Source organism: Thamnophis sirtalis, unplaced genomic scaffold (genome assembly GCF_051295495.1).
Source record: "Thamnophis sirtalis isolate CommonGarterSnake01/CBP01778 unplaced genomic scaffold, rThaSir2_p1.2 scaffold_8, whole genome shotgun sequence".
In the NCBI taxonomy this organism is placed as follows: domain Eukaryota; kingdom Metazoa; phylum Chordata; class Lepidosauria; order Squamata; family Natricidae; genus Thamnophis; species Thamnophis sirtalis.
Window position 1 is genome coordinate 20,780,058 of NW_028261388.1, and position 26,089 is coordinate 20,806,146.

At 36.9% G+C, this 26,089-nt stretch overlaps 1 protein-coding gene and 1 long non-coding RNA gene across 2 annotated transcripts in view; one reads left to right on the forward strand and one right to left on the reverse strand.

Moving 5' to 3' along the window:
* Positions 1 to 26,089, reverse strand: part of MICU2 (mitochondrial calcium uptake 2) — a 72,358-nt gene that overhangs the window by 38,961 nt on the left and 7,308 nt on the right. Inside the window, exons 2-4 of the mRNA XM_014060532.2 lie at positions 4,517 to 4,664; positions 1,700 to 1,731; positions 1,513 to 1,588 (exon numbers count right to left, since the gene is read on the reverse strand). Coding sequence (XP_013916007.2) covers positions 1,513 to 1,588; positions 1,700 to 1,731; positions 4,517 to 4,664 — 256 coding nt within the window. The remainder of the gene's footprint in view (positions 1 to 1,512; positions 1,589 to 1,699; positions 1,732 to 4,516; positions 4,665 to 26,089) is intronic.
* Positions 475 to 25,322, forward strand: LOC148044325 (uncharacterized). Its single transcript, XR_015697458.1, has 3 exons — positions 475 to 728; positions 7,766 to 7,857; positions 24,673 to 25,322. It is a non-coding gene; the product is annotated as an uncharacterized LOC148044325 (long non-coding RNA).

Consider the following 26,089-nt stretch of genomic DNA (forward strand, 5'->3'; position numbering starts at 1 on the left):
GTTCATCAAGGGAAAAAGCAATAAAAGCTGAATTTAAAACCTGTTCTTATAGTTGCTCACAAACAAGGATTTTTCTCTTTAAATGAAAATAAAAATTGTTTTGTGGTAGGTCAAAATAAAAATTATTTTATGGTAGTCAAAATAAAAATTATTCAAAAAATGACAGAAATCTCTAAAAATGTGAAAAACATTTGAAAAATATTTTTCAAATTTGAGGAGCCTTGATAATGAGGAGCCCTTAAGAAGGTTGCAGCATATATGAAATTCTCCCTGAAATGTTATTTATTGTTTTATGGTTATTTCAAATTTGTTTTTAATTGTTTTATGGTATTCCGCCCAGAGTCAAATTAGTGAGATGGTGGCTATATAAATTTAACAAATACATGTTAATATTCAAAAATTCTTTTCTGTGCTATCACTTCCATTAAACATTGGGGACACAACTTATGATACAGACAATGGACATGGTGTCAAAATTTAAATACCACATAACATTGCCATGTTTTGGATAAGAAATGGACTCAAGATATTTTCTTCTGCTTCCTACTCAAACAAGGAAGAGAACTTAATGAACTTAATTTGTTCATTTGGCCTTTGATCACATGCCATCAAGTCGGTGTCTACTCTTAGCAACCACATAAGATTTTCCTCAAAGAATCTAGTGAAGTGTGGCTATGACAACGGCCCTGAGGAAGAGGAAGAAGAGCTGAAGCCAAAGCAACAGTCAGGTAAGAGAAATCTCAGCCGCAAACAGGAATGGAATTTAAGAAAATGTCTGCGATAGTATTCATATCTTTGGTGTTCAAGTTTGGTTAATTTTAAAGAGCTTACAATACTGATTTAGGAAGCTTAAATAATCCCAATATTTTATAGTGTACTGTCAAACTAAGTTGCAGAATTGTTATTATCTAACATGCCAGTTGCCTCACATTCTCTTGCCTCAGTTCACTCTGAGGAGACAGACGTTCCACTCTTTCACTCAGGAGCGGTCTGGGGCTCCTTACAGTACTAAATGTCGGTACTTCACCATAATGTCTACGCCTTCCACCTATGGAACTGCTTCTGGACTCAAGGTGGCAGGAGCGACATTCCCTTATGTGTTTCAATCACTGATCACCATTGAGCTAATGGATTGAACTGGAGTGAACTAGATTTCTCTTGCATTGCCCAATCACATAGTTTCGTTGTGAAGCACGAGTATCCAACTAGTTACCTATATACTAGTTTCCATGAACCAAAGGCAAGCTATAGACTCAGACTCTCTTCCCCTCCCTCCCTCCCTCCCTCCCTCCCTCCCTCCCTCCCTCCCTCCCTCCCTCTCTCTCTCATACACACACACACAGACACACACACCTTTTCAGATCTTTGTTTCTGGAGCTAAAATGAGTTTGAAATGGCTCCAACAAAATATTGAATTTAGCAGCCTAGGCATCAAGCAAAATTTTCCAAATATAATGAAATCTCAGGAAAGAAGATTTTAATATTAATTACATCAATATCCTAAACTGTTACCTCTGTCTCCAAGATCTCTGAAAAAACTCGGTCCTGGTTTAGCCTTCGTAATGTTTGCTAGGGTAGAATCTACTTCCTTTGAACAAACCAAATAAATGGTAAGTTAGTTGTGAAAGCAAAATCCATTAAAGCAAGTAACAGAAAGAACAAAAGTTCTTTTGACAAACAGCATCAACTCTTTGCCTACCTTTTTTGTCAGTTTCTTGGCCAAAGTTTTACCTGTCCAAAAAAGAAAGAACACACCAGTCAATCATCTGTAAGTCAAAGCTTTGTTGAGTTCTGCAGAGTTTCTACATACTGTGTTTTTAAAAGAGAACTTGCAAGTGACATGAAGAGAACACTACCAAGAGCTTAGAAATATTTAAATGTTTATAATAATTAGGAAAAAAAAACTACTGTTCTAGGATGACAGGAATAATCTGTTCAAACATTGCTACAATGCATAACAAATAGAATATAATAAAGTTTTAGATCTTTAACTTTAAAAAAACTAATATACTTTCTATTCATTACATTTATACATGGGCATAAAACTGAAATCACAAAAAACAGTTGTAATACAGCCTCCTTTCAGACTTTTAGATATTCCAATTATAATCCCTAAAATTGCAGTTAATATAGCCGACATGCATCTTCCAGACCAAATGGGCTACAACAATTTTAAAACTTATTACTATAAAAGACCACCATTGGAAACATTTAGGACATTAGACCAAGTATGTGACAGGTGGCTATTATAGCTTTTCTTTTTCTTTCTAGTTCTTACCTATCTCCTATGTGAATGTAGTGGAAATGAAAGTGGTTTGAGTTTTGTTAGTGACTTTCTACTTGAACAGCTGATGAGTTCTCCCTGTTACTCTTGGACCATATGAGAAGCCAAAATAGAATTTCAGTTTTATCCACATCCAAGAACCCCAAATACAGTCACTTGGAGCTGGGATGGGGCAACAGCTGGCATGCCTGCAGAGAGGACCCACCCCGGCCTCGCCCACCCAGTTGGCTGTGTCAACTGGGCCACACCCACTCTGGCCTCTCAAGGGCAAACAAAATCCTACTATGGCCCACGATGGGATTGAGTTTGACACCCCAACTTAGATACTTCAAACTGCCAATGGAAATTGGTTCAGAAGATAGGGTGCTTTTTAGCATCTTTCCTCATTTCTAAACATCCATTTGCATAGCTTTTAAACAACAGCAGAAATATGAAGCACCAATCAGAAAAAAGCACATTATCTATAACTTTGCATGTATGAGAAACTGCTACAAGAATCAATGATTACATCAATGTTCTCTGTCATAAAAACAATTTTTGAATAGTTAGTTTTAGAGCTGGATATCAAATGAATGTCACACATGTCTTTGAAATCTAAATTTTATAAAGTCAGAGCTTTGTAATGTACATTTTACTTAGCTATTAGTTATATGTTAATACTAACCTTCAGGCTAAACCTTATGTTAGTATCTCAAGGGCAATGAATTCAGCCCATGTTTCCCTGCATACAATGCACTTACCCTATGCCTCTTTAGGAAGGACAGACATATAACCTTTTGTTATTCAAAAGTCACTACTTTATCATTTGTGATAATGTTGTAACGCAAAGGAAAAGTGCAGCATTAATAATGATCCTTGGGTAGAATTTTCCACAATTTGGAGTTGTCCTTTCCAATTGTTTAAGCAGAGCAAACGATCAGTCTTAGCTTTGCTTCCTGTTTTGCTGGTAAGTTCCTGCTGTCACCATTTATCTTTCAAGGGGCAACTCATTTGACATCCAATATCTCTTAATGTTTTTCTGGCCATTAAAAAGTCAAAAAACTGAAATGGCTGTAATTGGACCATCTCCTGACTGTAATGTAAAGGCATGGTGACAAGGGGATTCAGCATTTTCTCACCCTTTTGCAGATAAATAAAACTCAGAGGTCACAAAATCAAATGATGTTTTTTGAAAAAGGATAAAACATTAAAAAAAATAAAGCATTAAAATGAGGACATTTATTATGAAAGGAAATAATTACAAATTTTACATGAAAAAGGAAAATCTAAAAGAAAACCCAGTGCTCCAGGCAGGCCACAAGATGGCACTGGTCTCCAAAAAAATAATAATCTGCAAAATATAAGAATATTCTAAGAAAAAAAAGTATCTTCATGCAGTTATCCTTAAATATGCTGAAATCAAACATCCAATTCTGTAACTTATATTCCAGAAAGCTAAGAAAATTTAGATTTAATGGAACAGAAAAACAAAAATAAATCCCTAGGTAGGTATTTTACCCTTTTCCATAAATTTGGTTCCTGCAATGTACTCTACATGGGGCTGTCCTTCCAAGTCAGAAGTAGGGAGGACACTCTTAGTCTGTTCCCTTAAACATTTATCATCTAACAGGAACTAGGAAGCGTGCCTTTTCCATATAAGCTCCTGCCCTAGGGAACATCTTCCCCTCTGAGGTTCGGCAGGCCTCTACCCTCCTACACATCCATAAAGCCTTGGACTTGAATTCCCCAGCGAGCATGACTGACTGGGGAATTCTGGGACTTGAAGTCCACCCATCTAAAAATTGTCAAGTCTGAGAAAGACACCGTTTATTGTAAGCCGCCCGGAGTCCTTCGGGAGTGGGCGGCATACAAGACCAATAAAATACAAATACAAATACCATTAGAGGGTATCAGGCAAAGCGAAAGCTTTTCTACAGACTTCTTTGTTTTAAAAAGACCAAATTTCCTCTATATCTAGCAGGACAAAGAGCTGAGATACCTGTGTATAGGACCAAAACCAAATTCAGTTGTGGGAGTATAAACGAAGAGTCTTTAGTCTGCTGGTTGCATTCAGAATAAACTGCATCATCTAATTCAGTTTGTCTCATTTTGAAGTGATACACAAATAAGAAGAAATTCTCCTTCTTAATTTCTCTTGACTAGTATCAGAGAGGATACTTCAGTTTGGCAAATGGACAAATCGGCATTCATTCAACAGCATTGTTTAAACCGAAAAGAAAAAACAGCACTTACGCTCTGATTTGTCAAACATAACTGAGAACAGGAAGTCTCTTGGAGTCATGTAATATTCTCCTCCATATTCCAAAGAAGCAAATTTCATAAAACGTTGCTTTCGAATGGAAAGCTTTTCTGCCATCTCTTCATCCACCGCCTCTTCCTTCTAAAAGACAGGCAAGGAGATAGCACATACAGGTGAATTTATTCATGACTAGAATCACCAGCTATGACTCAGCAACAGAATAAGACCTGAAACTATATCATTGCTGCATGCTGCAAAACAAATATTTATTTTAGACGAAGGCAATTGTCAAAAGGACCGTTGGCGTTTATGCACACATCTGTTTGTGGGTTTGTAGGCATTAAAAAAAAATTACTCCTGAATCTTACCCAAACTCATGGATAAGATGAAAGCAATGAGGTGTGATTAAATTCTAAATGTAATTTCACTTCATTAGATGATGGCCAACGCTGTGTCATTAGGCAGAAAAGATAAAAAGACAATATAAATAATCAAAAGACTAGAACATCTTCGAGTAAGACAAGATGCCCGAGATGCTTTAATTGAGAAAAATTGTGTAAGTGATCAAGGGAACAGGGAGAGAAGAAGACATCCGTCACAAAAATGGCAGTGGATTGTTGAACAAATGTTGGTGCACAAATAAATGTTGCCTCTTGGGGTGAACAAATGAATGCTATTACATGAATGAAATGATGGGGCTTGGGGGGGGGGCTTTTTGCCCTACAAGACAAGGTGCAGGGTGGGCATAGATAGGAGAGGTGATAGGCAGTTTGGGGGGGGGGGTTGGCTTGAGGCTGTGAGGGACAAAGTCCAGAATGGCCTGCATTGGATACTCGCTTACTGAGCCACAATTCTTGATTAACAACTGCAATGCGGACTGACAGGATTGCGGCAGAGGTGGTATTCAGCAGGTTCTGACCAGTTCTGGAGAACCAGTAGCAGAAATTTTGAGTAGTTCGGAGTACTGGTAAATACCACCTCTGACTGGCCCCATCTATTCTCTGCCTCCCGAGGCCCAGCTGATTGTGAGGAAATGGGGATTTTGCAGTAACCTTTCCTTGGAGTGGGGTGGGAATGGAGATTTTACAGTATTCTTCCCCTGCCACGCCCACCAAGCCATGCCCACAGAACAGGTAGTAAAAAAATTTGAATCCCACCACTGGATTGCTGTCTCTAAGTGAAGCAGTCACAAGACCCCTCATTACACGACTGCATGACTTGGCAGCTAAAATTCCTGTCCCAACTGTGGTCATAAATTGAGGATTACCTTGTATTCTTAGGAATTATTTTGGAAATAGTAAACTGGAATCCACTTTCCTATATTTTCAGTTGCTTTTGTTATGCCCTAAATTTTGGAATGACAGAGAAATAGGTCTTAACTATACATGGAGAAACTACTCCATGTATATTAAGAATGTTGTATTTTTCCTCATAGCCTTCTCTTCTCAAGGCTAAAATATCCATTCCCTTAGTTTGTCACTCCAGGAGTGAAGTTTTAATCTTCTGTTAACCTTCATTGCCCTTTTCTGAATTCATTCCAATTTGTCTGAATGGTTTTGAAATTCCACTGAAAAATAGTAACAATATTTAAGGTGGAGGTCTAACCAATGTGAAATAAAGTGGACCTATTCTTTTCAGTCATTTGAAAACATAATGCTATTGACGCACTTATCTTTTTGGAATCACGTCACATTGCTGACTCATATTTGGCTTCTTAACAAATATAATTTAAGGAACCCTTTCACGAGCAGTATTGTGAAGCAGGCTGGTTCATCTGAATTCACACTTTGTTCATTACATATTATTTTCTATGTATTCTGCATCTCTTTAATCCTTCAATTCTTTCCTTCTTTATTATCATTTATTTGCCTTGCTTGAAAGTTAGAAGTCTGCAAAAGGACATTTTACTGGTAAAGATAGACATAAAGGTAGCCAGAATAGGAACACTGCTTGTTGTCCATAAAGGAAAAATTGCAAAAGACTACAGGAAGTATTATGACATAAGTATCAAGAAAGCTAGATTGAACATTACTGTTGCCTATGAAAATCAAGTTTCTGTTATGTCAAGTTCCTGTTGACTTCATAATGATCTCCTCCTTCCCTATTTTATTTATTTTATTACTAGCTGATAACCTGGCATGCCCAGGTATTTATTTATCCTAATCCTGTATTAGACAGGAAAAGCCCTGATTTCGGTGACAATTAAATTAGTTGCAAATGTTTTTCTGTGCCCCCCAGAAGCGTCAAGAAAAGTGACACCACCTTAATTTCTAATGTTGGATTTTCCCCCTTACCAGAAGGAGCTCCCTTGTGGAATACTGTGAAGTCATTATCATGGCAACTCTACTGTGCTGTACAGTAGAAGCCATTTTATGGCAGTACGGTGGAAGTCATTGTAAGGCACAACAGGCTGTGTCTTAACAGAACACATACCCTGAGGGGTCTTACCCCCACAGTATTTGTTTCCAGAGAGTAAGTCATCTGTGTACCAAGTTTGGTTGAAATTGCTTGAGGCGTTCCAGAGTTATGCTGGAACGAACACAAACACACACACACACACACACACACACACACACACACAATATTTTATTACATTTATTTCCTTCCTTGGTTTCCCTTTCTCTAAAGATATAAAGACCCAGCATTATACATGAATTCATAAATACACTGCCAATTTGTACATTCAAATCCTTACTCCATCCTCTTATAACTGATCCATACCTCAGTTCTAATTAACCTTTACACCATAGAGGAAGAACTGAGTCTGAAGTCTCTCAAGCCCAGGCTGAGGGCTTGGTACACTCTGAAGATCTTTTAAAATGCAATCAAAAATAAGGAGAGTGTCCAGTGAAGAGCAATGCAATACTGCTCTTCTGAGTTTAGTGTGCACATACAATTTCTATTTATTCTGATGAAAAATGAGTTTTACAAAACCAGTGCTCTGGTGAACTACAGTATCTCAACAAAACAAACATACTTTTGGGCTTGCTCTCTGACATAAAATTTTATTTCTGTCTATCCATCCATCATCCATCCTCCCATCTCTGATCAATAGAGCAAACAGCACCAAGCAGAGACAAATTGTAGAAGCCAAAGCAAAATGCCTTTTCATCCTGCCTTTACTCTTGCTCCGGGTGAATGTTTTGTATGCCTTTACAGATTCCTTAAAACTCTTTTAGCTTTAATTTCACGGACGTGTTAAACAGAACAGTGTACTCAGCTCTATTCTCTTTATGACTCAGGGGTTTTCTCTCCCTACATCGTTGACAATGATGACTGAAGCAACGAAAGTGCTGGCACTCTCAAGGGATGCCCTTCAACCAGCAACCTAAAAGTGAGTCACGACCGCAACTGAGTTTTTGTACTTGCTACAGAGGGAAGAGCTGGTGGTGGGGTGTGTGTGAGTGTGAAATCATAAGGAATCTGGTAGCATTTTTTCTAACCAATGTTCTTGAAAGCCCTAAGTTGCTGAGGTTGAGTAGCTTATCCCTTTCAATGAAAGTGCTAGAAACGGTGCTACTGGATTCCTTTTGAGTTTTGTTCTGCAATTCTTCCCTTTGGTGGGGAAGTTGAATAAAGCCAGCTGAGCTATAAGACCACTCCAATATATGATAACTTTTTCAAAGATTTCCTGCTTATCTTAAGAACATTTTCAAATTTTACATTATTCTAAGAGCAAACAGGTAATACTAGTAGTTCAACCACAAGTTCCTTTACTTTAGTCTAACTAAATTCAATAGAACTTATCTCCAGTTAAGTATATATACAATTATGATCTAAGTAGGCAAACCTGGTACTTTAAAGATATGTTATATTACAATTTCAAAATTTCCCAGCCAACTATTGATCATGACAGCAAAATAAAAAATAAAAATACAGTCCAAAGACTGGCGAAAGTTGATCTGATATTAATCACCAGAAATATAAGCAATTTATGTTGAAAAATGAGTCAGAAGGATGGCTTTCAACTAGACTGAAGAATATCAGATCTTTTGACTATTGGTATATATACATTTGTACAACTACCCAAGAAAAGTTACTGGCTTGCTATAAATAATATTAGTTGTCATAGCTGTCATAACCTTCCTTACTTTTAAAATGGTTTTGCCAGAAATTGACATTTACTTTCAGTTTCTGGTAAATACGGGACATAACAACCAAGGGTTTGCTTAATGATTGACACAAAATAATAATAATAAAATATAACTCTTAATCAACACTGATGGAATTGGCCTTAAAGAAAGGGGGAGGGGGGAGGGAAGGAGCACAGGACCAGGCAACCTCTCTTGGAAGCTAATCCAGAACAATACCATGAATAATGGCATCAAAAGCTGCCAAGAGGTCAACTAAAACAAGAATAGATGCACTACCTCATCTTATTCCCACCAGAAGTAATCCCAAAATGTGAAGAATGCCATATCTGGCCTAGAACTGAAAGGGTCTACTTTCATCCAAGTATTAAGTGTTAAGAATAGAATAGATCGACTAGAACTCAAATGCTGAGATTTCACAAGTGATAGAACCAAGAGAAAAACCGCAATGGCAAATACAGCAAAATTTATGTTACATTGTTTTGCCTGCGGTCTGAATGTGTGAGAAAGAAAACACATTTTTAGGCATAATTGAATTGTAAAATGTATTCAGTTAATGTTTAGTTCAGATGGTAGGAATTCAGGAATTCTAATATATCATATATGCCATAGTAGCAAGACATCAACTGAAGTAACAAAGAAAAATATTTCAGCATTAATTATGAATATAAATGTTCCTGTGATTTTACATTAGACCCCTTCTCATGGTAACTGGAAACATTAATGTTAGATCTCTAATACTTAGTGGTGAATTAGACTTGAATGACTTCAAAGAACCCTGCAATGACGCAAATCATTTCTCCTTTCATTGGAATACCAAGTAATCAGCTGCTAGGAAGCAATTTGTATCTGAACATTATTTACACAGACACAATCTGTAACTTGCAGGGAGATAGGCTTCAACACAGCAGTATTTTCCGCAAGCTAATTTTTAATTTGAGCAAGAAATCATCTTAAATTATTTGGAAAGAAGAAAGTCATTGATTTTTCTCTTTCTTTTACTCTACACAATAAAACTAGTCTGAGGCAGTTGTAACCATACATGTACAAAGTACTTACCACCAACCCCTGTAAAGCTTAATTCATTTATCTCAGGAATGAATAATGGGTCTTAAATTACAGGCAGTTAATTCTAACCCCAAAACAGATGAGAATAAAGGGTACTACGCATTTCTTCAAATCTTGATATCATAAATAATGTATTACCTTTCCTTCATTATTTACTTTCAATCTTTTTGAATATTATCTGGCATGTGAAAAATATACAGTTGTATGCAGTTTATAGTGTTTACTGAAAGGTCATTTTTAAAACTTGGTTCCTTTCAAAATGAATTGTTGGTTCCAGTTTTTTTTCCAGTACAGCACAATTAAATGACCTTTCTTGCTCTTTCTCACACATTTACACAAATTCCTTTCTTACAGTCTCTTATTTCCTCTCCTTATAGTTATAATTTAATTCCAGCTTCTATTTTACTTAAGATACCCATTTATCATTGGTCAGCAGTGACTGGTTCAAAAGACCTGTCCATTTTGGCTCCTGCTCAAAGTACATGACTCATCAGATACCTGTATTAGGGGATATATATTTCTTAACATTCTGGTCAAATCTCAGTGTCCATTTCTATACAAATTATTCCATTGAGGGATTTAATCTACTGGGAATGACCATTTTTCAGGAGCCACCACCACCTGGGTCTTGGGATTGCTCTGCATAGCACAAACAACAGAGAAGTTCTTCTTAAAGGCCTGAAAACTGTTCTTTAAGAATAGAATAGAATGTTAACATAAAGAATTTGTCTTTGGTGCATATGTTCTCAGACAAGATATTCGTCAAGAATCATTAGGTACAACACTTAATGATAGTAATAGGGTACAAATAAGCAACGAGGAAACAATATTAATACAAATCGTAAGGATACAAGCAACAAAGTTACAGTCCTGCAGTCGTAAGTGGGAGGAGATGGGTGATAGGAACGTTGAGAAGACTAATAGTAACAGCAATGCAGCCTTAGTGAATAGTGTGACAGTGGTGAGGGAATTATTTGTTTAGCAGTGATGGTGTTCAGGAAAAAACTGTTCTTGTGTCTAGTTGTCTTGGTGTGTAGTGCTCTATAATGTAGGCGTTGAAACAATTTATGTCTAGGATACGAGGGGTCTGTAAATATTTTCACGGCCCTCTTTTCGACTCTTGCAGTGTACAGGTCTTCAATGGAAGGCAGGTTGGCAGTAATTGTTTTTTTTTGGCAGTTCTGATTATCCTCTAAAGTCTGTGTCTGTCTTGTTGGGTTGTAGAACCAAACCAGACAGTTATAGAGGTGCAGACGAAAGACTGAGATTAAGTGCCTCCTTGTCCCAACTTTCTACTTCTTTGGCTTTCCATGAAAGTTTTTGGTGAGTAGGACTATTCTTTGCTGCACATCTTCCAGCTACAATGCATATTCTTGAACCCTCTTACTCGCCTCTACTTCAAGAGTCTTATCTCAGGCTTTCCTATAAGTAATAACAAGTCTTCAGCAGCCATTTTTACCCAGACTTCATTTTGGTTTACCAGCAATGAGACCAGAGGTGGTATTCAGCAGGTTCTGACCAGTTCTGGAGAACTGGTAGCGGAAATTTTGAGTAGTTCGGAAAACCGGTAAATATCACCTCTGACTGCCCCCCCCCATCTTTTCTCTGCCTCCTGAGTCCCAGCTGATCGGGAGGAAATGGGGATTTGGCAGTATCCTTCCCCTGGAGCGGGGACGAAATGGAAATTTTACAGTATCCTTCCCCTGGAGTAGGGAGGAAATGGAAATTTTACAGTATCCTTCCCCTGGAGTAGGGAGGAAATGGACATTTTACAGTATCCTTCCCCTGCCACACCCACCAGGCCATGCCACACCGACCAAGCCACGCCCACAGAACCGGTAGTAAAAATTTTTGAATCCCATCACTGTAGGAGACCCTTCTTCTCCTTCTTCCGAGAAATGTTTAAGTCTCCAGCTCTCTCCCGCTTCTAACCAATTCAGTAGCAATTTGTTAAGGATAATATATTGTTTCTTCTACCCTCATGGTCTGCTATCTGCTAAAACAAATAACCCATCCTGGTTGGGTGAATGCATGACACAATAGCCGGTAATTCTGGATGACAGCATGCCTTGCAACTTCAGTTACACCAGAATGGAATTTATTTTCTGCACCCATTTCAATCAGGATTTCATCTGGTATATGGTATCGAGACTGTTTTGGCTGTTTTGCCACATGGCTTTTGCTAGAAGCTAGTTGGGGAGTGTGGGTTGGGAATGTGATTCTGCTAGTTTTCCTCAAGTTCTCAGCAGCTTTCACTTGATGGTTATTATGGTATTTCTGGCTGTACTAGGCCTTGGGGATAATGTTTTCTCCAGTGGTTTATGTTATTTTCTGTTGGAATGTGTCCAGAGTGTGCCAAAGGATCACTGCTTGATACCTAGGTCTCTCCAGGGTTCTATCTTGTCTCCTATGTTTTTCATCATGAAAAAAAAATCCTTGGAGGGTATAATTTAGAGCTTTGAAGAGGACTCCCATCAGTTTGCTGACAGCACTAAGCTTTACTGCAGTTTGCTTTCTAATTCCAAGGAAAAGAATCAGCGCCCTTGAATGCTGCTCATTGATACAAGAGACGGAGATCACATAATACCTGCACTGAAAGATTGGGGGCTCATTAATAGTTGCTTTCTAGGCACAATTTAAAATTTGGACATTTGAAACCCTTAACAGCTTTGGAATCTGACTATCTTCTCGGCTCTTCCTCCTGCTATGAATTTAACCAGTTACTTAATACAGCAGGAAGACCTTTTTCTCCTGCCTTCATAAACCGAACATGGAATAACGAGCTTAATTTTACAGAAAGGTATCTGGAATGTTAGGATACACTTCTTAACAGTAAAAACAGATCATCAATGGATACTAAGGGTAATTGCTGAATTGGATAGGCCTCCAATGTGGATACTTTAATGTAGATACTTGCATTGAGCAGGCACTTGGGCTCGAGCAACTAAAGGATCTTTTGTGACCTTATGATTCTATATACTAGCCAAGTTGTATGTCTACTGCTGAACAATCTTCAACAAGAAAAATGTGGAGACTTTAATTAAACAAAAGTATAATTAGAAATAGCTTCCATACAAACAGTCAGTTCAACCTATTATGATTTGTGTTTGGGACTGACAAATAGATAAATACAATTTTATTTCTGACTCTTAACAGATAATGATCTATCAGTAACTGCTCCTTTTGACTTTTGAAACTCACACTCTGACATTAGTGATAGTATCTTGCCTTCTGCTGGTCTGTTGCTATTGCCTTCAATTTCCCCAAGTATCAGAGTCTCCTCCAAGGATTGTTATTTATGCTTTGTGTCCAGAATATTTAACCTGCAGCTGAGTTATTATTTCTCACAGTGAGCAGTAAAGTTTTATTTCATCTAGTTTGGAATGATTTGTTCCATTTCCTGTCCAAAGCACTCTTAACAATTGTCTTCAGCATCCCAGTACAAAGGCATTAATTGTTCTATGTTCATCCTTTCCAGTGGTCCAGCTTTCATAATCATACATTGCTACAGACCAGGCTATGGCAATACAGGATTAGTAGTATGAGATTTCTCCACTTTAATACAGGCAGTCTTTGAGTTACAACTGTAATGTGGCCTGCTCTTTATGGTCATAATATCTGAGGTTGTAAAGCAGGTTGGCCATGTGATTTTACATCCTTTTAACCCTTTTTTGCAGCAGTTGTCAGCGAACCAAGGGTTCGCTATGGACTTCGTTTTGTTGCTAGCCAGAAGTAAATGCTAGTTTTCTGTAAAATTGTCACAAAATGCAGTCCTGTGACTTTACATACAGCCCGGTTGCCGAGTGCCTGAAAAGTGGTCATGTGACCACAGGGCCCTCCCTGACCATCGGAACTTCGAATCCAAGTCACAAGTACTCTCCTTAATAACTAAAGGACAAGGACATGCATTTTTTCTAAACATGTTGTAGTCTTTCTCCCAAGAAGCAGGTGCATCCTTTCTTCATGCTTACCATAACCATCTTTATGAATTTTTCAGCCAAAAAAATAACATAATCTACTTTTATTATCTGTTCATTGTTTTTGCACTTAACTTTCACCTTCAACAACCAACTTATTAAGTCTTCCACACTTCCAAACCCTAAATCATCAGCATATCATACATCGCTAAAATTTCTTCCAGCAATTTTAATTTAATTTCTTTTAGCTTGCCATTTCTAATTATATGTTTTGCATATATGTACATTAGATAGTGCAGACTAAGCTAAGCAATGGGCACAATTATGTACATGGGACCATTTGGCTGGGCTGGTAGCAAAAACAAAAGGTTGTTAAGCAAGCTTGAATTAAAATTGACCTAGTTAAATAAAATGACATCTTGTTTGAAACCTGGTTTAAAAAATTGCTTGATATAAAATTCTAGCCTGCCTGAGCACTTAAATTCTCCTTCAATTCTTTTTCAAACTTTTCAATTGCAATAATAATTTCAAACCTCTGCATGAATGGCCATTTTACTGGAATAGACTAGTGACGTAGTGATCGCCTTTATATTGTTTTTAAGTGTATAGTTATTTCTAAAACCTGATCAGACATCATTTATACACCTCGCATACAAGAAAGGTCACAAACTATTTAACTACATTGTTCAATTGTTCTGTTGTCTGGAAATAACACCTTCAGAGTACCTCTGTGGTTAAGACTTGTGCCAGAAATCTAAAATGTGGTTTCCCTACATTTCCCTCCCTCTCCCAAACTTTTGTTACTCCCTTTCCCTATTAAATATTTGTACCACTTAAGCTTTTGCTTAGATTTTCCCACTTTTAAAGTTATGTCTCTTTTGAAAAGAGGGGGAAGGCTTTTGAAAGGAGGAGGAATAATAATATTATTAATAATATTATTATTTGTTGTCAAATAATAATAATAAAAAAAACCTTGAACATGTTTAAGTAGATGTGTCAGTACTGTAATTCTATTATACAAGCAAAGAGAATGCAAGACAGCCTCTCATTCATATAGGACAAATAGCTGTGCCAAAAGCACAAATTACACCTAATTATAGGGTATAACTCTGTCATCTCTCTTTTTATAACCTAGTCGTTTACACACTTTGATTTTTTTTTAACTTCCATTTGAGTTTATTAACATCAAAGCTTTGTCATCACTTATCTGTTTCCACCAAGTTTTTACTTGGGGCAATAAAGAATAAAAACTTCTTTACATTCCAGCTTTTTGGATGCAAGAATGGTTTAGTCTGCATTGTTCTTATGTTTCATACAAAGGTTTTAATAAGCATGTTGTTAAATTTATTGCCCTTGGCGGAGAAGTCTTAAAATACACTATAATTTAACCTACTGTAGTATTAAATACATCAGTAGAGTGCTCTGAAATTATATTCATATTAATATTATTCCAATAAACAGGTCTAGGTAACTTCTGAAGTTTTGAATAAGAATATATCAGATGGTTTTAGATTTTTAAAATCGATATTATATGCCAAGACGTTATTCATATTTTCATCACATTTTATTTTACAATTAATCAGGTATGATGACTATAATAGGTTAGTAGGGGGCAGGAGTATTAGGTATTAGGGTATGTATGTTAGGTATGTTTGCTGCTCTGATAAGATATAATTTTATTATCTCTACTTGCATGTATACATACATACAACCTCTTTCGTATAGCTGAGATGTATTATACATTTATTTTTTATTTCCTTATTTCTTCAAACTGCAGGTCTCAAATTTGAACTCCAGTTTTGATTCCAGCTTCCATCACACGCAACACAATATAATATATTAAAATATATTCCCTGCATAAGTGAAACAGAGACAATGCGTACCATCTTTATCTCATCTTTTGGTTTTTTCTATTTTTTTCCAAATTTTTATTTTTTATATTCTTTATACATATCAATTCGTGAATGGTGTGGTAACTGAATAACATACATTTCAGTACACATAAACATAGTTATTATTCCTAAATATTACATTTCATTTCCATTGTTTCATATTATTTATACATGTCTTTTATTATCACCCTTCCTATCTGAACCATCTTTCTGTCCTTTTGTACATTTTAACATATTAATATGATTATTATTTCCCCCCACTAGTTTCTATCCCTATTTTAACTCCCCCCCGTTCATATCACTATAATATTCAAAGATGTATTTTCCACCTATTTTGTTGTTCATATTTCTTTAGTTAAATCAAAGTTCCATCCTTCATTCTTCCATTTTCCAATATCTCCTTATATAGTTTTAGTATCAATCATGATCATTTATACATTTAGGGTATTTCTATTCATGTTCTTTCCAGTTCTTCAATCCATATAATTCTACTATTAATACACATGTTTAGATTAATATATATTTATATATATTTCCCTAATCACCCATTAAGTTCTAACCTTCCACTATTATTCATATTTTTATACATATTTAGTAGTGCAGTCATTCAAAGTCCATTTTTCCCATTCTTCATATCCATTTATATTACAATATTATCCTGATATCTACCACACTGCTAAAATAATAATCCAACCCGCATAATTCTGATATTAATGCACATTATTGAAATATATTCATAACAATATTTTTACTCAATTTTCCCTTATCCTTCATCTCTTACCTACTTCTGAACCTTTAATCTTATTTTCTATTTAGTTTTCCTCCCATATTTGTTCCTTAGTCTTTTATTCCCTCTATTTGACTATCTAACTTTTCCTCCCAACCCTACCCTTTCCCACTGTCTAATTCCAGAACTATCCATTCCACCTCCTATCTTTTTTCCCCAGCTATCTCCCTGTTTCTCCCATTCCCTTTTTAAATCCTTTACATTATTTCCCTCCTTTTTTAGTTCCTTTATCACTATTTATTTTGGCAACATCTCCTCCTTGTTATCTTCTTCTTGCTGGTTTCTCTCCACTTTCCCCTCTGTTTCTTTTGGTAGCTCCATTCTTTTTTCCTTGTCCTGATCATTGTCTGTTATTCTTTGCATTCAATTTCCCAACTTTTGGTCTATATGATCAAATATTTTCTCAATGCTTTGAAAAAGCTCCATTCTGTTTAAGTTCTCCTCACTTCTGTCTTAGGTTGCATCTGTGTTTAGTCAATCTCTTTTTTAGTCCACTGTCCAGAGTTCATTAATTCAAAAAACCAAACTTCCAAGTCACAATTTTAAATGTCTCATCAATAGTCAGTCCAAACAATTTGAATTCACCAGGAGGTTATCCACGCCTCTTCAAATTACCTTATATATTCAATAATATTCAATGATTTTCAGGGGCTCTTAACTGAAGTCCTTAGTTAATAATCAGATCTCTAGTGGTCTTAGAGTAGGTCTGTATTTAACAGATATTTCCAGGGTTTTTTTTTGAATAGTTATTTCCCAGTTTGCATATTTCCCTTTCCTCAGCAGATGGCGCTCTCCCTTCTGTCTGCTTCACTCTCTCCTAGCCTGAGGAATATCAAACCAGCTCTGCAATGCATTGTCCAGAATATTGCATGGAGCCAATTTTCATTCAACAATATAATTTTCTCCAATTTTACTTCAGTACTAAATAATCACTTTACTTCACTCTCTGCAATAGTGTTAAGAATTCCGGTTTCAATTATTTTTTCCATTATTCAAATTATTCTTAAATTATAAATCCAATAATTGAGCAATGTTTGTAAAGAGAAATTTGGGACTTTAATTCCAGCATTTTAAAATGCTCTCAATACCATGTCTTTTAGCTTTGAGGAATCAAGTTTCTATTTAGTATTTAAGAAGATTTTTTTTTTCCTCCTTCAATTCTCCGGTATTTTCCTGTGTGCCCATTCGCAGCTTCAACAAATAGCTTCCCCTTTGGATTTCTGGGGTTAACTTCCAATAAAAAGTATTTTCTCATCCAGCTCACACTCCATTCACTTTCTCCTCACCAGCACAATCTGGGCTGTCCCCAAGATGGCTGCCACTACTTCTCCTCTTCAGATGAGGGGGTTTTCCCAGTCAGGGAGGAGAGATGCAGCTCTCCTTGACCTACCAGGCGGTCCCACCTTACTTCATCCCTTCAGTGGGGCTATGGTCCAAAATTGGACTCTCTGACAGGGAGAGGTTGGAGCTGACTGCAGAGCTTGCAGACCAGGCTTCCGAGGGGGGCAGAAGTATAACCAGAAGTGCCTCCTTTGTTTTTTCTGAAGTTGGTTCTTACAGTAGTAGCTTCTTGTTCACAGTAAACAAGAACATGATTCCTCTGAAGAATAATCAAGTGTTCTGGCACACCCATTAAATGCTACCTTTTGGCATAATCTACAAAAAGCTCTAAATGTACTCAATAAAACAAACCTTTTTAAATTCTCTTGCTCTTTCCATTATTCTTCTTATATTAATTATCTGATTTCATGTCACTCTGCCTTTTCTGAAACCTGCCTGTTCATCTGGCATCGCTCTCTCCAGATGTAGCACTGTGTTAAGATCTTACAGCAAAATTTTGTTTCCCTAAAGAATCAGTGCAATGGTTTATAATTTGCAATGTCTAATACCTCTTTCTTCAGGAGAGTACCATTATATACCATGCCCATAGTGTTCGCAAGTGCATGCGCACCAGAAACTGGAAGACCAGGTGGCTGATGTGCATGCACGTGCTGGAAACCAGAAGAGCAGCTGCCCAGTGTGCACATGCACGCCGGGCGGCTGTTCTTCCAATTTCCTGCACACCCACACGCTCCCATTTCAGCACTCAGTGGCCGAAAAGGTTTGCCAACACTATTCTAAGGGATGGCATTATTGGGAATTTATAATTGAGCTAATTTGATAGAATTGTTAAAAGTATTACTAGAAACTGTGTGTTTTAGCCAGCTGGTGACTTTGGCCAATCACTCTCTCCTAGTCTGAGGAATACCAAACCAGCTCTGCAATGCATTGTCCAGAAAATTGCATGGAGCCAAGTTTCATTCAACAATATAATTTTCTCCAATTTTACTTCAGTACTGAATAATCACTTTACTTCTTGGACAAATGTATGGGTAGCAGCTAAGAAATATTAGCGATATTTATATTTACCTGTTTTTAAAGGTTATTTCAGCCCTGGTCTTCAGCCCTTTTCCAGTGTTAGCTAAATAGGATATAATACTTTTTAGGGCTGTTGCCACAATTAGAAAAATATATATCAAGTCCTTCATGCTGTGAGCTTAACAAGTTTTACATTTATTTCTATTTTGATTTTCTTTTAAAATTTGTTCATGGTGCTTTGTATTCTAACTTTAGTCTTGAGAAACCAAAAGGAATTTAGGATTTATCTAAACTAAATGAACTAATTTAGGATAAACTAGGGAAGAAACATTTGCAAGATTATGCTAACTATTTTGCTTTAAATAATTAAACAAAACTTTCCATGAAGTTTTTCACTGCCTGAAGGAGGAACAAAATAATATTAAGTTAAAATACAGTCAGATCTCTACTATTTGGCAATTTTACTGCATTTATTAGTAATATGCAACACCATCATAAACCTAAAGCTTGAGCTAAAAATAGCTCTTGCAAGTGGAATGCCAATATCCTTATTACAGCACAACAGGATACCTGGTCTACCTCTTCAACTATACAGGAGGTTTCTAGTAAATAGCTGTCAACAAGCCTGTGCATGACTGAAATCAAATTACTAATACTATGGGAATAGGCTTTTGAACTTTGTGCCAACAAAGTATCACGTATCTAATCTAAGGAGGAATTGCAGACCAAAAGACTGCTATTATTTTATTAGCCATACCACCTTCATTTTGATCTGCTCTACTTCGCTCGTTTAAATCTACTTGTCAGTGGGATGGCAGAGAAAGTACAATACATTTTATGTTCCAGAGCAGCTGTAATTCTGTTTTGAAACCTCTGGGTCGACGGCGTCCCCTCCCCACCGCCCATGTATTAAGAATTTCCAACAATTTTTACAGCATTTGATCTAGAATTAATGACATAAAAAGAGATTATAATGTATCTAAGGAATAATTTCTATATGGTTAACTAAATATAGTAATCAACTCAGACATAATGTCATGCTTACTAGTCAAATAATATGTTAACCTTGATTTCAAAGTATGAATCCAAGTCATTTAGGCAAACATTGTAATTTTCTCTTTTAAATAAATTCAATACAATTGTGTTTTAGGTAGTAAAAGGTTAAACTTCTCAAAAATCTATATAATAATGTAAAACAACTTTTTTCACACAGGTCTGAGGACATTTTTCATAATAGATATTGTGTGTAATCTCTTGCATTTCTATCTGATCAACCAAGGAAACAACAAAAAAGGAAACACACAACTTCCTGAGCTTTCCTTTATAAAGATAGAATGCAAGATCAGAATGCAGGCTCACATAACACACTGAAAATTAACTTACGAGATGTGCCACAATCTTGTGTCATTCACAGAGTGAAAGGGAGTTAAGATGATTTGACACAACCCTTTGGCCAAATAAAGAAGCACACAGGAAAATGTTACTCTGCTTCCTGTTTACAATGCAGCTTCTGCCAACCTAGCAGTTCGAAAGCATGTAAAAATGCAAGTAGAAAAATAGGAACCACCTTTGATGGGGAGGTAACAGCATTCTGTGCGCCTTCGGTGTTTAGTCATGCCGGCCACATGACCATGGAGACGTCTTCGGACAGCGCTGGCTCTTTGGCTTTGAAACGGAAATGAGCACTGCCCCCTAGAGTCGGGAACGACTAGCACATATGTGCAAGGGGAACCTTTACCTTACCTCTTTATCACACTCCTCACCTATTCTCTTATACTTTGCATAATAATGCATATTTAAAAAGTTGAAAAGAAAACCTAGGATTAACATTCTCTTCCAAAAATAACTTTACTCATTAGTTTCTGCTGTATCATCATTTAGTCATTTTCTGGTATTCAGATCTTTTGCTACAATTACGAAGCTAAAGATCAGATAGGCAGGATATATGTATGTATGTATATGAATAAGAATGAGTATGTGCCAGTGGTGGGTTTCCATTTTTTTTTACTACTGATTCGCTTGACGCTTCTGCGCATCTGCAGACACATCTGGGCAGGTGGGCGGAGCCTCCCGCCACCACCACTAGCAGTTTGCCTGATCCGGGCCGAACCGGGAGCAACCCACCTCTGGTATGTTCATGTATATGTGTATGTATGTATGTATGTATGTATGTATGTATGTATGTATGTATGTATGTATATGTGTTATGATTATACATACAGGTCAACTTACCACAACTGAGCCCAAAATTTCTGTTGCTTAAGTGGGACAGTTAATTGAATTTTATCCTATTTTATGTCCTTTCTTACCAGAGTTGTTAAGTCAGTAACACAATTGTTAAGTGAATCTGCTTCCCTATTGACTTTGCTTATCAGAAGGTAACAAAAGGTAATCCCATGACCTGGAGACATGGCAACCATCATGAATATGAATCAGTTGCCAAGCATCTGAATTTTGATCACGTGACCATAGGGATGTTGCAAAATAGGTTGTAAGTGTTAAAAACAGTTGTAAATCACTGTTTTTAGTGCCATTGCAACTTTAAAAGATCACTAAATAAACAGGTATCAAATATCAGAATCAAGTATCTGCTATTCTTAAAAGTATTTGTTTGCTATGTTTTACTAGGTATAAATATTAAAATTATACAGGTAAAGGGTCTGTAATGTGAATTTTTACCTGCAACCAGAATTCCTTCTCTTTTTTTAATGATGATACTGTCAATAAGGAAAGCCTTTAAAAAGCCTTAAGATATTCACTGTTAAGAATGGATAATTATAACAGTTTATTTCCTTCCTGAATAAGGAGTAAAACAAGCTACCTATTGTATAACAAAGGTATTGTACAGTTGTGTTGGGAATATCATTCCTTTAATTTAGAAGATTAGTCAGTCTCCTTCAATTAATACGTAGATGGGACTTAATGGAATGTAGAAATGTGTCCGCATCAAATTACACAACTGAATCAACTCATATTTTTCTTCCATTTCCATATCCTGAAGTTCTGACTACAACTTCTGTCGTGTTTCACTATCATGCAGAAGTATGAATTTAATTCTCCATAAAATTGTTGAGTAACATATTTAAAGCAAGTTTTGTTAGCTTCTCTAACAATACAATTTGTATACAAATATTTTTTTAAAATTATTTGTCCGTCAATTTAGGGAAAGTTCAAGTTTTATTTTTGACGCGCAAAATACCTAACTCTTTATCATTATATGTCTCTTCCTGAATTTATCTCCATAATTTATATTTGTATAAGGTAAAGGTAAAGGTTCTCCTCACACGTGTGTGTACTAGTCGTTCCCGACTTTACGGGGCGGTGCTCATCTCTGTTTCAAAGCCAAAGAGCCAGCGCTATCGAAAGATGTCTCCATGGTTATGTGGCTGGCAGGACTAAATATCAAAGGTGCATGGAGTGCTGTTACCTTCTCACCAAAGGTGGTTCCTATTTTTTTCTACTTGCATTTTTACATGCTTTCGAACTGCTAGGTTGGCAGAAGCTGGGGCAAGTAACGGGAGCTCACTTCGTTACGCGGCACTAGGGATATGAACCGCTGAACTGCCGACCTTTCTGATTGACAAGTTCAGCGTCTTGGCCACTGAGCCACCACGTCCCTTTATAAGATCCCCTCAAAAAAAAACCTTCAAATGCCAAGGATAGGATTATTGATAGTGGAAAAAAGATTGATATTTATTATTAAGATCCTTGATGTTAGTTAAAACCCAGGATAATCAAGTCCAAGGACTACAGCAATGACAGAGAAACTGATGACTAATGACAGTACAATCATTTGGCTTGTACTATACTTTTATCTTAATGAAAGCATCTTCTCGGTAATCTCCATTTAGAAACCATGTACACTGATCAAACTACAGTTATTAAAAAACAAAGCCTTGAATATTAGAGAACATTAGAAAGACATCAAGAATTCTAAAATTATAAAACATCAGCTACCTCAACCGTACTTTCTTTGGCCATCCAGTACCTCTCAAAAAAGGCCATCTCTATGACCATCCGACCTGACTTAATAAATTGCATCTATCATATTTAGTTCAAGAGGAAGCAAAGTTAAGGACCTAAAGTCTGCTAATTTTTCTACAAATAGATTTTATTTTTTCACATCATACAGAATCAATCAGATCTGACTTGGGGAAAGCAATAATTTTAATATCTTCACCACACACAGAGGTACTTAAAATTCCCAACAGATTTTTAAAAAAAACTATGTAACACTTCACTGCACACCTTCCACTAGCCTTAATGAAACATTAACACAAACTATGGATGTGTGAGTATATTTTCAAAGCCAATGCTCAAGATATAAATACCTTACATTTACAGGCTGTAAGTGATACTGTGTTGTGAAACAAATGCACACCCTTAATAAAAATCCATTTCTAAATTTAAACATAACATTATGGCCTTACAGATTCCATACGGACTATATTATTGACTGTTTTAGTCACTCAGCATAACAATGTCTGCATTTCAGTAATGCAAACTATGACGCTCATGATATATTTAATGCTTCAGTTATTTAAACTTCAGAGATATCTGAAACTTGAACTAATTTAACGCAACGTGATATAAAACCCATGCAATGTTGGAAGTTTAAATAGTTTAATTATAGTTAGTACAGGCAATTACAGTGACTTTTAAGACCAAACTAGACAAAATTGCAAAATAATGTTTCTATACCACTATATTCTTTGCCCTGAAATTCAGCATTGCTGTGGATTAAAAAAAAGGCAAATAAAATACCAACCCTTAAAGATTTTGTATTATCTTTTTCAATAGCAGCTGAAAAGGTATGCCTTTTCTGAAAAATGCTATATATTTCTTCCACAATTATTTTGTGGGAGAAGATTCTTACAGTGGTCACTATAAACAAACCCCTCTTTCTTGCCTCAAATCCAGGTCTTTGGTCCAACAGAAAATGGAAGGTCTTCCTTTGCTCTGATGGGGAAAAAAAGCTCTCTGGATGTTTGTGTGTGTGTGGCAGGAAAGAGCTGTGTTAGCACATTTTCATAGAAGTAAGCATTCTACAGAATGACAAGGCATAGGTGAGTTGGCATGCAGGAGAGCAGCATGACACTGAAGAGTTAGGAACAGTGAGGTGATGGTGCCAGTTAGGATATCACATTGGTAATGGTTAAAACAGAGGACTCATCTGTCCAGCAGGAGCAGCACAGCCAAGCCTCAATACTCTGTTTCCCTGAACCCCCCCCCCCCCAAAATGAGCCATCCCCAAAAATATTGCAGCACAGCAGCAGCCCTGAGGTGATCATGCTCACCGCCTCTTGCACCTAAAAATAATACCTCCTAAAAAATAAGACCAAGTGCTTATTTGGGGGGGGGGATAAGACCCTGTTTTATTTTCGGGAAAACTTTTTTCAGCAGTTCATTTAGTGACCATTCAAAGTTACAATGGCATTGAAAAAAGTGACTTTATGGCCATTTTTCACATTTATGACTGTTGTAACATCCCCGTGGTCATGAGATTTCCATTTGGATGCTTGACAACTGACTCACTCTTATGATGGTTGCAGTGTTCCGGAGTCATGGGATCTAGCAATAGCAATAGCAATTAGACTTATATATCGCTTCATAGGGCTTTCCGCCCTCTCTAAGCGGTTTACAGAGTCAGCATATTGCCCCCAACAACAATCCGGGTTCTCATTTTACCCACCTCAGAAGGATGGAAGGCTGAGTCAACCCTGAGCCGGTGAGATTTGAACAGCCGAACTGCAGAACTGCAGTCAGCTGAAGTAGCCTGCAGTGCTGCATTTAACCACTGTGCCACCTCGGATCTCCTTTTGCAACCTTCTGACAAACAGGTCAGATTCACTTAACAATCGTGTTACTAATTTAATAACTGCAGTGAGATTCACTTAACAAATGTGGTGAAAAAAGTCGTAAAATGGGACAAAACTCACTTAACAAATGTCTCACTTAACAACATACATTTTGGGTTCAATTGTGTTTGTACAATGAGAACTACCTGTAGCCAATGACCTTTTTCTCCATTTCCAGGAATTTTAGCCAGGATCACCAATGATGGTTCATGCCAGAAGCAACGGAGACTAGCTGTAATTCTCAAAACAACAATCTCAGCTTAACGTAAAGATCGCTAGGACTGAGACAAAAGAAGAACAAACCTTAGTTTCCTCCCTATTCTACAAGCAGGGAAAATGTCCAGACTTACAAATTGTCAGCAGGTAGAACTATCGAAGATGGGCTGCAGGAGAAAAAGGAGGAACACAAAAGGCTAGAAAAATTAAAATCCATTTATAAAGAATATAACAATCACATCTGCACAAGCATAAGAATAAATAATGTGAAATAAGATATAGAAATAAGACAGGAATAAGACATAGATAACAGTATGTAGACATTACTGATTTTATTTGGATCTCTTGAAAAATATTTTGTTTTTGTTTACACATATCAAAACTCAATACTAAAACCAGAATGAAATATTAATTTGCAGAATGTTTTGTTGCTTTTAAAAGAGGGTGAAGGCAAAGCTACACTGGGGTCCCTAAGAAATATAGAGAACATTGGCCATGCAAAAATAAAATAAAAATAAAATAAAACCGTAACTTTGTAATTGAGTGTATTTTATAAATATTGATTACTATCATTTTACAAGCTAACTTAGAATTTGTACTCATGTATTTTCCGCAGCATCATCCAGGAAATTTGTTGCATAAACTCACAAATTTGACATGTCAGGCTGGGGATTAAAAATGGAACTCTGAACATCTCCCACACGAGTTCATGCAAGTACACTAGATGGGAAAAGCTGCTGGCAAAGCATCAAACATGTTTTACAACACTACTCTTTATATCTTATAAATATGAGCCTTGTGTTTGAAACAGAGCCTGGATAGTGCTCTTTCAGCCATAATATAAGTATAATGTTTAGGTCTGGAGGACTAAAGATTCCTTATCTCTGATTTCGTTCCTATGAAATGTATTCCAGCATGAAATAGTTTTATATTAGCTTGGCAGTTATCTGCTACTAGCTGAATATCTGTGCTGCTCTGCGAAACTATGTGATTGGGCTTGATAAATCGACAGTTACGGCTTGAAAATTAATGAGTAGTTACCATCTGCCTCTCCTCTCCTCCTCTCTCCCTCAGGCTTTCCCCAAAGAATCCTCCCCTATCCCTTCTCTCCCTCAACCTTGCCTCACAGAAACCTGTCCTCTCCTCTCCCCTTCTCTTCCACAGGCTGGTCCCTTTGATCCTCTCCTATCCCCTTTTCTCCCTCAGGCTTGCCCCACAGAAGCCCCACCTATCCTCTCCCCTTCTCTCCCTCAGGCTTACCCCACAGACTCCTCCCCTATCCTATCCTCTTCTCTCCCTCAGCCTTGCCCCACTGATCCTCTCCTCTTCCTCAGGCTTGCCCCACAGAAGCCCCACCTATCCTCTCCCCTTCTCCCCAT